At 42.1% G+C, this 13,599-nt stretch overlaps 1 protein-coding gene across 4 annotated transcripts in view; it reads right to left on the reverse strand.

Moving 5' to 3' along the window:
* The window catches only part of trip4 (thyroid hormone receptor interactor 4), a 140,843-nt gene that overhangs the window by 123,931 nt on the left and 3,313 nt on the right, over positions 1-13,599 (reverse strand). For all 4 annotated transcript variants that reach the window (XR_006309824.1, XM_043680516.1, XM_043680515.1 and 1 more), the window contains exons 2-3: positions 6,123-6,292; positions 5,558-5,694 (exon numbers count right to left, since the gene is read on the reverse strand). Coding sequence is in view for 3 of the 4 variants with exons in the window: in XM_043680516.1 (XP_043536451.1) it covers positions 5,558-5,694; positions 6,123-6,292 (307 nt within the window). In the remaining variant the exon portion in view is untranslated. The remainder of the gene's footprint in view (positions 1-5,557; positions 5,695-6,122; positions 6,293-13,599) is intronic.

A 13,599-nucleotide genomic window follows, 5' to 3' on the forward strand; every position in this document is an offset into this window, starting at 1 on the left:
AGAGTGAGAGTGAGAGTGAGAGTGAGAGTGAGAGTGAGAGTGAGAGTGAGAGTGAGAGTGAGAGTGAGAGTGAGAGTGAGAGTGAGAGTGAGAGTGAGAGTGAGAGTGAGAGTGAGAGTGAGAGTGAGAGTGAGAGTGAGAGTGAGAGTGAGAGTGAGAGTGAGAGTGAGAGTGAGAGTGAGAGTGAGAGTGAGAGTGAGAGTGAGAGTGAGAGTGAGAGTGAGAGTGAGAGTGAGAGTGAGAGTGAGAGTGAGAGTGAGAGTGAGAGTGAGAGTGAGAGTGAGAGTGAGAGTGGAGAGTGAGAGAGAGAGTGTGAGAAAAAAGAAAGAAGTAAAGGAGAAACAAAGTACATCCTGCAAAAGGCACAGCATTCCCAGCTGGATGCTTGCATCCAGTGCAGTCGTTAAGCCCATGCTTGTGTCATGGGTAAGATAACATATCCTACAATGATTGAAATGAAAGTCCACCGTTGATTGGAATGGGCAGACAGGTAGCCAAGTAGTTCACACTCCTCTAAGTGGGCACTTCCACAGACCTGGTATCACTTATTACAAATGATCTTCACGTTTGTTTAACCTTTAACTCAATTTGGTGTGCATCATTCTTCAAAAAAATAAACCAGATAAGAACCTGTATCATTCAATCTTCAGAGAAAATCACCTGCACAACATCTTAACACTGAAAAAAGCACATTATGATTAAAATAATTCAACATGGTTTCATGAAAGGAAATCAAATTGTTTGTTACTTATGGAGAGATAAAGGGTTGATGATGTAGTATATCTGGGTTTCCAAAAGGCACTCAATAAAGAAAATGGATGAAAAGGAGAATTTTTAAGTTGGCAGACAGTGACCCGTGGATTTCTATAAGAATCAGTGATAGGACTTCAGCATTTTACAATCTATATTGATGACTTAGATGCATTACTTTCTGTCTCTTCATATAAGCTTGCTGAAAATACAAAGTCAGGTGAAAAGATAAACTGTGAAGGGGAAAACAGACGTTGCAAAGAGTATATGCAGAATAGCATATGGGTTGTAGAAGTGTGAAGTTATTCACTTTGGTCTTAAGATTAGCAGAATGTTTTTTTAAGAAGGTGTAAAACTTGTAAATGTTGATGTTCAAAGAAACCTGGGCGTATTTCTACAGAAATACAGATGGATATGGTTACAACAAGCAATAACACAGGCAAAAGACATATCGGCCTTATTGGAAGGATGCTGAAGTGCAAAAACAAACTCTTGCTATAATTGTACAGGGCTTTAGTGAGACGACATCTAGAAGACTGTGTGCTAATTTGTTTTCCCTATTTAAGAAAGGATATACTTGCGTTGGTGCTGTAAAGTTTCAGTAGGCTATTGCCTGGGGCGTCCTATGATGATGGGCTGAGTAATTCAGATCTATATTCTTGAGTCCAGGATAATGTTCTGAAGGGGCTTGACAGGGCAGATGCTGAGAGATTGTTTCTGCTAATTAGGGAATCTAAAATATGAGGGCAGTCTCAGGTAAGTCGCCAATTATTTAGGACATGAGATGAGACTAAATGACTTTACTCAAAGGATTGTGAATCTTTAAAATTCTCTACTTCAGGAAGTTGCAGAACGCCACTGTTGAATACGTTTTAAGGCTAAAACAGCTCGATTATTGGGCTCAGGGAATCAATGAATACGGGAAGTGGGCAGGAAAGTTGATTTGAAGCCAAAGGCAAATCATCATCATAGGTTACAGGATCCTGTGGTCGGGTTCTGTTCCTGTGGTCGAGTTCTGTTCCTGTGGTCGAGTTCTGTTCCTGTGGTCAACACTTGCATTCTTGAACATTGACACCAGTGATTTCATTCCAATTTGCCTGTTCCTCACAAGAATCCATCCAGTTTAGATTAGATTACTTACAGTGTGGAAACAGGCCCTTCAACCCACCGAAGCGCAACCCACCCAGACCCATTCCCCTACATTTACCCTTTCACCTAACACTATGGGCAATTTAGCATGGCCAATTCACCTAACCTGCACATTTTTGGACTGTGGGAGGAAACCCACGCAGACAGGGGGAGAATGTGCAAACTCCACACAGACAGCTGCCTGAGGCGGGAATTGAACCCGGTCTCTGATGCTGTGAAGCAGCAGTGCTAACCACTGTGCCACCGTGCCACAAATAACACTTTCTGCTGGTGAGAACTAAAGGAGCAGTTCTGAAGAATGTTGAGACTTGGCAGATTTCATGAGTAAAGTCCAAGCGAGACAGTGTATATGTTAACATTGGGAGGGTTTATTACCTGAATCTTTTAAAATGAAAAGGATTTGCCCAATGTACCAGGTTTCATCAGCCTTGGATTTCAGGTGCATTCAATTTCCAAAGTCATGTGTAGCAGAGGCAGATTGTACTGTTGCAACCGTGAAGTAAAATATTAACATTTTCCTAAAATATTGAACTCCTGTCAATAGAAAGGCAGCAGTAATGAAACGTATTGCAGCCATCTCTGAATGTCCTCACCACGAAACATAGCAAGCTGGACAAGTGCAAGGAATTGAGACCAGCTTGCTGCTCGGTTCCTTAATTATAGTAATCATTGGGCTATCATTATACAGCCCTACATGGGTGACCATGTATTTTTGAAAAGTAAAAATGTATGACATCTTTTAAGTTTTTATATGGTTTGTGGGCAAAGAATAAAAAAAATCTACTTGTCACTCCCAAAGCATCTTGTATCCACTGTAACAGTTTCCAACCCTTTACCTTAAATAACATTCCTCAGCATAAACAAAAGCTCCAAAATGATCAGAGTAAAGGAGACACCAACAAGCAAAAGAAAATGCATAATTTAATGACAGAAAGCAGAGATGGACTTAAAAGCCCTCCTCACTTTAAACATTATTAAATTAAGGTTACACCACATCTGAAAATGCATAGGAAGTGCTTCTGTTAATGTTTTGGTACACACTATTGACTTTGTTAAAAAGTGAACACATTTTCATCTTGAAACAGCACAATTCCTTTAGTGCTGACATTGCGGCTGAGCTAAAAACCTAAGGATTAACTCTGGCCTGTCGGACAGTGTCAGGGTGGCAGTCAAACAGAAATTGGACCAGAATCTTACAGGTTAGCACAAAGCGATGAATCCATCTCATCTTTGTTGGCTCTTTCAAAGGGCTAGTCAATTTGTTCCACTATCCTGCACTTTTCCTATGACCTACAGATTTTTCCCTTCAGGTGTAAATCAAATTTCCTTTTAAACGTTGCTGCTGTATCTGCTTTCACCAGCCTTTCAGGCAACACATTCAAATAATTATAATCCATTAAGTAAAAACAAATTCTAATCTCTCCTCCTGATTCTTTTTCCTGGATTCTGGGATTGGATTTCTACACTGGCGCTGCTCAAGATGCACAAATCTGAATGCGCCAAAGACAGGAATGTATTTAAGTGTGATGCTCCCAATCGTTGTCTAGCCTGGCACCATTCACTTTGATCTCTGACCAGCAGCTGCAGAATTGGGCCCAGAAGTCATCATCGTCATTCAGTATGGAAGAAATGCATCCATACCAACCAGGTTTCCTTAACCAAACTAGTCCCATTTGTCTGTGTTTGGCCCATATCCTTCTAAACCTTTCCTCTTCATGTACCAATCCAAGTGTCTTTTAAATGTTCTAACTGTACCCATCTCGATCACATCCTGACAGCCTGATCCATATATGCACCATCCTTTATGTGAAGAAATTGCCCATCAGGTTCCTTTTAAATCTTACCCCTCTCACCTTAAACCGGTGTCTCTAGTTTTGGACTCCTTTGGCCTAGGCACAAGACCTTGGCAATTCACCTTATCTATGCCATTCAAGTTTTTATACATCTCTAAGTTCACTTCTCAGCCTCCTACACTCCAGGGGAAACAAGTCCCAGCCAATCAGCCTCTCCTTATAACTGAAACATTCCAGTGTTCGTAACATCCTTGTAAATCTTTTTTGCACCCCTTCCACTTTAATAACATCCTTCTTATAACAGGGTAACCAGAATTGTACGCATTACTCTAAATGTGGCCTTACCTATGTCTTGTATAGCCGTAATATGATGTCCCAACTATCACCTGTTTCAATCTGGGTTGTAGCCAGACCCTTTAGAAAAGGTGGTGATGTTGGTTGAGGACATGGAGATCATTTACTGAATGGTAAGAGGTTGATGGACTCCAGTGAAGTGAAGAAATGAGGATTGGCCAGAAGAATGCTCCGACCGATGAAGGCAAGCATGCCAAATGCCTTCTTGATCACCCTGTTTACCTGTGATGTCAGTTTCAAGGAACTATATAACTGTACCTCTGGATCTCTCTGTTTGACAACACTCCCCAGGTTCCTACCATTAACTGCACAAGTCCTGCTCTGGTTTGTCTTACCAAAATGCAACACCTTGCATTTGTCTGAATTGATCTCCTTCTGCCTTCCTTGGTCTACTGGTCCAGTTGATCAAGATCCTGTTTTACTCTTAAATAAATTTCCAATCTGAACAACCACCCTCTACCCCACCTTATATCTCCTACCATCAAGCCAATTTTGCATCCAATTGGCTAGCTCTCCCTCTGTCCCAAGTGATCTAACCTTACTAATCAGTCTACCATATGGAATCTTTCCTAAAGCTATACAATAAATTTGACAGTTAGAAGTGAGAGACATGATTTCACTGATCATAGAATAGAATGCCTACAGTGTGAAAGCAGGCCATTCAGCCCATCGAGTTGGCACCAATTCTCCGAACAGCATCCCACACAGACCTACACTCCTATCCTATCCCTACATTTCCCATGGCTAACCCACCTAGCCTTCACATCCCTAGACACTATGGGCAATTTAGCATGGTCAATCCACCTCAACTGCACATCTTCGGCCTGAGAGTAAACCAGAGCACCGGGAGGAAACTCTCGCAGACATGGGGGGAGCGTGCAAACTCCACACAGACAGTCACGCAAGGGTGGAATCAAATTGGAGTTCCTGGCACTGTGAGGCAGCAGTGCTAACCACAGAGTAACCGAGCCACCCAAATGTCACTTTCAACCATGTTGAAATAGCACAACAATTTAATCAGAAAGGTGCGAACCAATTGTGGTAAATAAATAATTTTAAAGTTACACCCTGCTCCTCGTTGAGACATATAGTCTACATACTTGTCAGCACACTGCCACTGAAATTTAGATACCACATTACTCATTAGGCAGAATGTCTTGTCTTAACAGCAGCATCCTAATAATGAAAAGAAATGCCCTATTTACTGTAAAGGACTGCCAGGAACAGCTTGCCTCAACAGCTTCTCACTTTTTCACCCTTCCAGGTGAATGAGGGATAGATTATTCAAAGCCAAACAGAGGCTATAATTCCTTTCATGGGTTTTTGCAAAACACCCTGTTCCAGAGACCATAGGCTTGGTCTGAGATTAATCAGCTACCCAAGGTTGAGAATTCCTCTGTTCTACTCAGCCAAGAGCATTGAGAGGGGTACAAAAGCTGAAAGAGTTTCATGGTCACACCTCAAGAGCGGTCGATAGATGTGAAAAAGGTTTTGTTGCCTTCAGGGCTTACCTTCACCAGATCCATGGGTGTTTTAACCTCTTCTGCTGGCTGCTGGATCTCGGACACAAGCACTGGCTCTTGCTTGTTCCGACCTTTCCGCTTGGATTTCTTGAGCTGGTCACCTGCTTTCGATGAATCTGGAATCTCTACAGAGAGAGAAAGCTGCAATTATATAGCACTTTTCACAACCTCAGCACATTCCCAAATACTTTTCGGCGAGTAAAGTAAATTTTCAAGTTGTAACGCAGGGATTGTGGAGCCAATTTATGCACAGGAAGCCCTTATAAACAGGATCAAGAATGTTCTGCTGGAAAAGCACAGCAGGAAACAGCAGCATCCGAGGAGCAGGAGAATTGATGTTTTGGACATAAGCCCTCCATCAGGATTCCTCGGATGCTGCCTGACCGGCTGTGCTTTTCCAGCACCACACTCTCGACTCTGATCTCCAGCATCTGCAGTCCTCACTTTCTCCATATTGACAAAATAATCTAATTTGTGACATGAGAAGTTGCAGACTTCCATAAATTAGACAATTTCAGGGCAAGGACTACAGATGTGTTAGATTTAGACTCACCATCTTTTTTTCTGTAAAACTGCACTTGTCCAGCAGCAAGCAACTCTTGTGATTTCTTCCATCTTTTCAGAAGCTCATCGATGAAAATACGTTTCTTCCCTTCGGTCCCTTGAATCAAGTCAGCAACATAATCTTCAATCTCCTCTGCACTCTCAATTGACAGGACATACCTGGGCGGAAAAGAAAAATTTTCCGTACAGTTGAGGAATGAAGGGTGAACAAACGGAAACTTTGTGTTTGGGGTATCCACTAATTGAAGTTACTTTCCCCACCCAGGTAATCCGAAGATAAATAGTGCAGGCGCTAATTAATACACACACACAATCTCAAGCATATAAAGAACCCCACTCTACTAAAAAATGCAAGTTAGAGTAAATGCTGTTCCATCAAAAAGGTTAAAAATTATTAAACTGAGTCTTGTACTCTTCCTTTAACAAACATATTTATACATATAGCACTGTGGACAAAGGAGTGGGCAGCTGAAAAAAAGGCTCATGTCGAATTACACCTACCATTCTTAAAAGTCTCAAGATTAGAATAAGGTCCTTCAAGAATGAAATCAGGAAGCACTGATCCATGAAAAAGGTAATAAGAAAGTGGATAATCTCCTTCAAGACTGCAAGTGCTGGGAAACAATTGAGTTCACCAAGACTGAGATTATCAGTATGTTTTTGTTAGATATGGATATCAAAACATATAGATGAAAGGCAAGCGAATGGAATTGGGATGAAACCATGATATAATCAAATAGTCAAAGAAGTTAATAGTGCCTTTCTTTTTCTGATGTCCTTAACTATGGAGCTATGAGGGAGGAACTGGCCAAAGTTCAATGATGCAATACCTTAGCAGGGATGACAGTGGAGGAACAATGGCAGATATTTCTGGGTATAATGCAGAAGATGCAGGATCAGTTCATTCCAAAAAGAAATAAAGATCCTGAGGAGGCAAGGGTGGCCGTGGCTGACGAGGGAAGTTAAGAAACATAAGGTCAAAAGAGAAAAAGTATAACATAGCAAAGATAAGTGGGAAAACGGAGAACTGGGAAGCTTTTAAAGAACAACAGAGGATTACTAAGAAGGAAATACGGAGAGAAAAAATGAGGTACCAAGGTAAACTGGCCAAAAATATAAAGGAGGATAGTAAAAGCTTTTTTAGGTATGTGAAAGGGAAAAAAATTGGTAAGACTAAAATTGGGCCCTTTAAGACATAAACAGGAGAATATATTACAGGGAACAAAGAAATGGCAGAAGAGTTGAATTGGTACGTCAGATCTGTGTTCACTGGGGAAAACACAAGCAATCTCCCTGAGGTAACAGTGGCTGAAGGACCTGAACTGAAGGGAATTTATATTTGCCAAGAATTGGTGTTGGAGAGACTGTTAGGTCTGAAAGCTGATAAGTCCCCGGGAGCTGGTGGTCTGCATCCCAGGGTACTGAAGGAGGTGGCTCTAGAAATCGTGGATGCGTTGGTGATTATTTTCCAGAGTTCGATAGATTCGGGATCAGTTCTGCAGATTGGAGGGTGGCTAATGTTGTACCACGTTTTAAGAAAAGAGCGAGAGAGAAAGAAGGAAATTATAGACCAGTTAGTCTGACCTCAGTGGTGGGAAAGATGCTGGAGTCAATTATAAAGGATGAAATTACGACACATCTGGATAGCAGTAACAGGATAGGTCAGAGTCAGCATGGAATTATGAAGGGGAAATATGATTGACTAATCTTCTGGAATTTTTTGAGGATGTAACTCTGAAGATGGACAAGGGAGATCCAGTGGATATAGTGTACCTGGACTTTCAAAAAGCCTTTGATAAAGTCCCACATAAGAGGTTAGTGAGCAAAATTAGAGTGCATGGTACTGGGGGCAAAGTACTGACTTGGATTGAAAATTGGTTGGCTGACAGGAAACAAAGACTAGTGATAAATGTCTCCCTTACAGAATGGCAGGCGGTGACCAGTGGGCTACTTCTTAGTCGTTTTCCAAAACATTGTTCTGTATCAAAATCTCTCCTCAATTGCGATTGATCCTGCCGACTACGCCAAATGTTTTAAAAAATTCTCAAGGTCAGGTTCGTAGGAGAGTAGTCTGACACAGAACAAACGACCAAGAGGCGAGACTGCTAGAATATGGGCATTTTATTCCCCGCAGTGTCGCACAACAGGTCTGGTTTATGCTCACTCTACATGTTACAAAAACTGGGAGCCGTCAGTTCTTGTAGAGCGGTTGCCAACAACCCACGCTCGGCGGTTAAACGTAACCCCGGAGCAGACTCACCGAACTGGAGACTTTTCCAGCTTTTTATTCTTTTCCAGATATCATGTGAACAGCAGAGCAAGGCTAAAAAACACATTCCATTCTGGTTACATACAGATAAGAAGATTCACACGGGACTAAGCAACACCTCCATTCCGGTTAGATTCACACATGTATTGGGACATAATTTTTAACCGTTTCACCACATTCCACTGCTTGGAATTTTACACCACAGACGTGCAAGATTATTAAAGAATTGGACACTCTGGAAGCAGGAAGCATGTTTCCGCTGAAGGGTGAGTCCTGAACCGGAGGACACAGCTTAAAAATAAGGGGTAGGCCATTTAGGACAGAGATGAGGAGAAACTTCTTCACCCAGAGAGTGGTGGCTGTGTGGAATGCTCTGCCCCAGAAGGCAGTGGAGGCCCAGTCTCTGGATTCGTTTAAGAAAGAGTTGGACAGAGCTCTCAAGGATAGTGGAATCAAAGGTTATGGAGATAAGGCAGGAACAGGATACTGATTGAGGATGATCAGCCATGATCATAATGAATGGTGGTGCAGGCTCGAGGGGCAGAATGGCCTACTCCTGCACCTATTGTCTATTGCAGGTGCAATGATAATGGAGTGACCATACTCGCGCGGAGTATCAAAATGGATTAATCACAATCAATTAGTTAACTACAGACCGATACAGACCCAAGGAATCTCCAGTTATGGAGAGTTTTAAAACAAGAGTTTCACTGAATCGTGCTACACTTACAACATCACATTGATTCATGTACAGTATCCCTTAAATGTTATTTTCTGAAAGTCATCCATCTAAATTGCTTCGACTAAATCAATACCAACTGAGTCCACCATGTCACAACGGAACCTGTTCTACAGACAAACCACAGTCACTCAAATAATGATTGTACAAATTAGTTTTGAATTTATCCTCCTTCAAATACAGTTTTTGTCCTTTAGCTCTACTGTTGTGATTAAGAGAAAATAGCTTCTATTTGCTTTGGAACCCAAAAACAGCAATCATATCTCTTATCATTGATGTGCCATACATTGCACTCTCATCAGCTTCTATTCTGATCTATCCAGAGGTAGTCATAAAACCATTCATGTCCTCATTATCTTTGGAGTTCTCTAAAGACGTATAATAGACCTCCTGGTTTTGCTGATCTGCCTTCTGCCCTTCCGCACTGCCTTCTGCCCTTCCGCAACATCATGAGAAAAGATCTATTTCATAAGTAATCCCAGCAACCTCACCACCAACACACACACTATGCCCCCCTGAAAAAAAACAGACACACACAAACTGGCTCTTAACTCTCAGACTGCTTGCCTAACATTCAGCTCCAGGTGAACAAAAATGCCCCCCAACAAAGATGAGGCGGCTAAAGCCACTGGCATGAATCCCCACCAAAACTCCATTTTCCAATCATTGATTCCATCCCTCTTCCCAGGAACTGTCTGAGGCAGAACCAGACTCTTTCCATCCCTGGTGTTTGACCATACATTCCATCCACCATCACCTGCTTCCACTTCCTTACTGTCATCAATCTGCACACAGCTGATGCAGAAACCATCATCCATGTCTCTCTCATTACATTGATTCCAAACCTGTTGAACTATCTTGAGGTACCCAGAGGTCAAGAAGGACCTGATACGTACCAGCAGACACCCCATGGTCCCCCAGTGCCTAATCACAAAAGAGGATCAGGTGGTCAGACATTACAATCCCCTCCATGGCCTGTTGACTGGGCCTTTTCATGGCAGTCTTTCTGCATATACAGTATTATTAATCAACTTGTTTAGACAGAAGCAGGAACACTATCACTCCGCCACAAGAATTCCCTTTTTTGAATTTGAACTCCATCAGATGCCTTTGTGGGATTTGAATCTGTGTTTTTAACTTAAGAGGTCAGGCAACAATTCAGATTTAAAATTCACATCCTTCCAATGCCTTGCCCTCTCCTAGTACTGTAACGTCTTACAGTCCTACAATTGTCAGAGATATCTGTGCTCTAATAATTCTGGCTTCTTGAACATCTCTGGTTTCAAATCAGTCCACCACAGATTGTAACGCTACCAACTGCCAAGGGACGAGACCCCAGAATCCCTCCCCTAAGACCTCTTGCCTACTTTCAGAAGTACGTTAAAAACTTCTTCCTTTGATCAAGTTTGAGTCATCTGTTTTCCAAAATTTCAAATTTTTGTTTGGTAACCCCCCCATGAAGCACCTTATTGCATTATGCAAGTAAATGTTACTATCTCTGGAGCAAAGAGCAAATAAATTTATATCTGGCACCATCTGACAGGATCAGCCCATGAGGCTGAATGGCCTCCTCCAATCCATGCATCTGCGCCCAACATTAACGACTAGGTCTAAATGAGAAGAAAGGGTATATTGGAATAGAAGTAGAGAGGGTAGTTAATATAAACAATTCTCTGCCACAAATCTTATTGTAGCAAAGACAATATTATTTCCAGAAGAAGGTTACATACATGTATATCCATAGTGGTCAACGATGACAGACTGAACCATCTCCAATTATCTGGGTTGACAGTTCTCACATAACTAAAGTTTGATTTCCACAAAATTCTTTTGCCCGACACAGGATAATAGATGCCAGACTGATCAGAGGGGAGCTTTCCTCAATTGTCTTTCGCTAAATTATTTCAACTCACTGCAAACTTTGGTGAATCATTTCTTTCCAAATTACCACATCTACAGGACATTTGTCTTGGGGAGGGCAAGCAACCAGAGGTCATGGTCCATGTCAGTACCAGAGACTTAGGTAGAATGGGTGAACGAGACTTCAAGGAGTGAGCAAGGACACTGAAAAGCAAGACTTTCACTGCAGTCATCTCAGAGTTACTAGCAATCCCTTGGACTCATGAGCACAGAGACAGAAGAACTGATGGATTGAACACATGGCGTGAAAACTGGTATATGATGGACAGCAAATTTCTGTGACATTCGGACTAGCTCTGGGGTAGGTGAGACTCGTACAAGATAGGTTGCATATTGACATGACTGAGACGAACATCCTCAGAAGGCGATATGCTAGTGCTGTTGTGGAGAGTTTAACCTAGGTTAAGAGGGAGTGGATGTAGGTTTGCTCGTTGAGCTGAAAGGTTCATTTCCAGATGTTTCCTCACCCTACTAGGTAACATCCTCAGTGGGCCTCAGGTGAAGCATTGCTGATAATTCCTGCTTTCTATTTATATGTTTGGATTTTTTTGGATTGGTGATGTAATTTCCTGTGCTGAAGTCACTTTCTGTTCCTTTTCTCAGGGGATGGTAGATGGGATCTTTAAAGTTCATTAGCTGCTGTTTTAGTGTGTTGGTGGGTTTGTGGGCTACCACGATGCAGACAAAACACGTCCAGAAACCCTAGCCACTCTCCCCTACATCAAAGACATCTCAGAAATGACTGCCAGACTACTCAGACCTCTTGGCATCATGGTAGCCCACAAACCCACCAACACACTAAAACAGCAGCTAATGAACTTGAAAGACCCTATACAGACAACAAGCAAAACTAATGTCATTTACAAAATACCATGCAAGGACTGTAACAAATACTACATTGGACAAACAGGCAGAAAACTAGCCATCAGGATTCATGAACACCAATTAGCCACAAAAAGACATGACTCTCTCTCGACTGGGACAACACATCCATCCGAGGACAAGCCAAACAAAGACATGCATAAAAATTCCTAGAAGCATGGCATTCCAACTGGAACTCTATCAACAAACGCATTGAGTTAGACCCCAGCACCTTACCATTAAGTGTATAAGTCCTGGTCAGATTTGCTTTTCCAAAATGCAGCACCTCACATTTATCTAAATTAAACTCCATCTGCCACTCCTCAGCCCACTGGCTATCTGATCAAGATCCTGTTGTAATCTGAGGTAACTCTCTTCGCTGTCCACTACACCTCCAATTTTGGTGTCATCTGCTAACTTACTAACTATACCTCTTATGCTCGCATCCAAATCATTTATATAAATGACAAAAAGAAGTGGACCCAGCACTGATCCTTGTGGCACTCCACTGGTCACAGGCCTCCAGTCTGAAAAACAACCCTCCACCACCACCCTCTGTCTTCTACCTTTGAGCCAGTTCTCTATCCAAATGGCCAGTTGTCCCTGTATTCCATGAGATCTAACCTTGCTAACCAGGTTCTCATTGGGAACCTTGTTGAACGCCTTACTGAAGTCCACATAGATCACATCTACTGCTCTGCCCTCATCAATCCTCTTTGTTACTTCTTCAAAAAAGTCAATCAAGTTTGTGAGATATGATTTCCCATGCACAAAGCCATGTTGACTATCCCTAATCAGTCCTTGCCTTTCCAAATACATGTACATCCTGCCCCTCAGGATTCCCTTCAACAACCTGCCCATCACCAACATCAGGCTCACCGGTCTACAGTTCCCTGGTTTGTCCTTACCACCTTTCTTAAACAGTGGCACCACGTTAGCCAACCTCCAGTCTTCCGGCACCTCACCTGTGACTATCGATGATACAAATACCTCAGCAAGTGGCCCAGCAATCACTTCTCTAGCTTTCCACAGAGTTCTCGGGTACACCTGATCAGGTCCTGGGGATTTATTCACCTTTACCCGTTTCAAGACATTCAGCATTTCCTCCTCTGTAATCTGGACATTTTGCAAGATGTCACCATCTATTTCCCTACAGTCTATATCTTCCATATCCTTTTCCATCGTAAATACGGATGCAAAATATTCATTTAGTATCTCCCCCAAAAGGCTAGTTACCCTTTTGTCCTTAATATATTTGTAAAAACCATTTGGATTCTCCTTAATTCTATTTGCCAAAGCTCTCTCATGTCCTCGTTTTTCCCTTCTGATTTCCCTCAAGTATACTCCTACTTCCTTTATACTCTTCTAAGGATTCATTCGATCTATCCTGTCTATACCTGACATATGCTTCCTCCTTTTTCTTAACCAAACCCTCAATTTCTTTAGTCATCCAGCATTCCCTATACCTACCAGCCTTTCCTTTCACCCAAACAGGAAAATACTTTCTCTGGATTCTTGTTATCTCATTTCTGAAGACTTCCCATTTTCCAGCCGTCCCTTTACCTGCGAACATCTGCCTCCAATCAGCTTTCGAGAGTTCTTGCCTAATACCGTCAAAATTGGCCTTTCTCCAATTTAGAACTTCAACTTTTAGATTTGGTCTGTCCTTTTCCATCA

This window comes from Chiloscyllium plagiosum, chromosome 40 (genome assembly GCF_004010195.1).
Source record: "Chiloscyllium plagiosum isolate BGI_BamShark_2017 chromosome 40, ASM401019v2, whole genome shotgun sequence".
Taxonomy (NCBI): Eukaryota; Metazoa; Chordata; class Chondrichthyes; order Orectolobiformes; family Hemiscylliidae; genus Chiloscyllium; species Chiloscyllium plagiosum.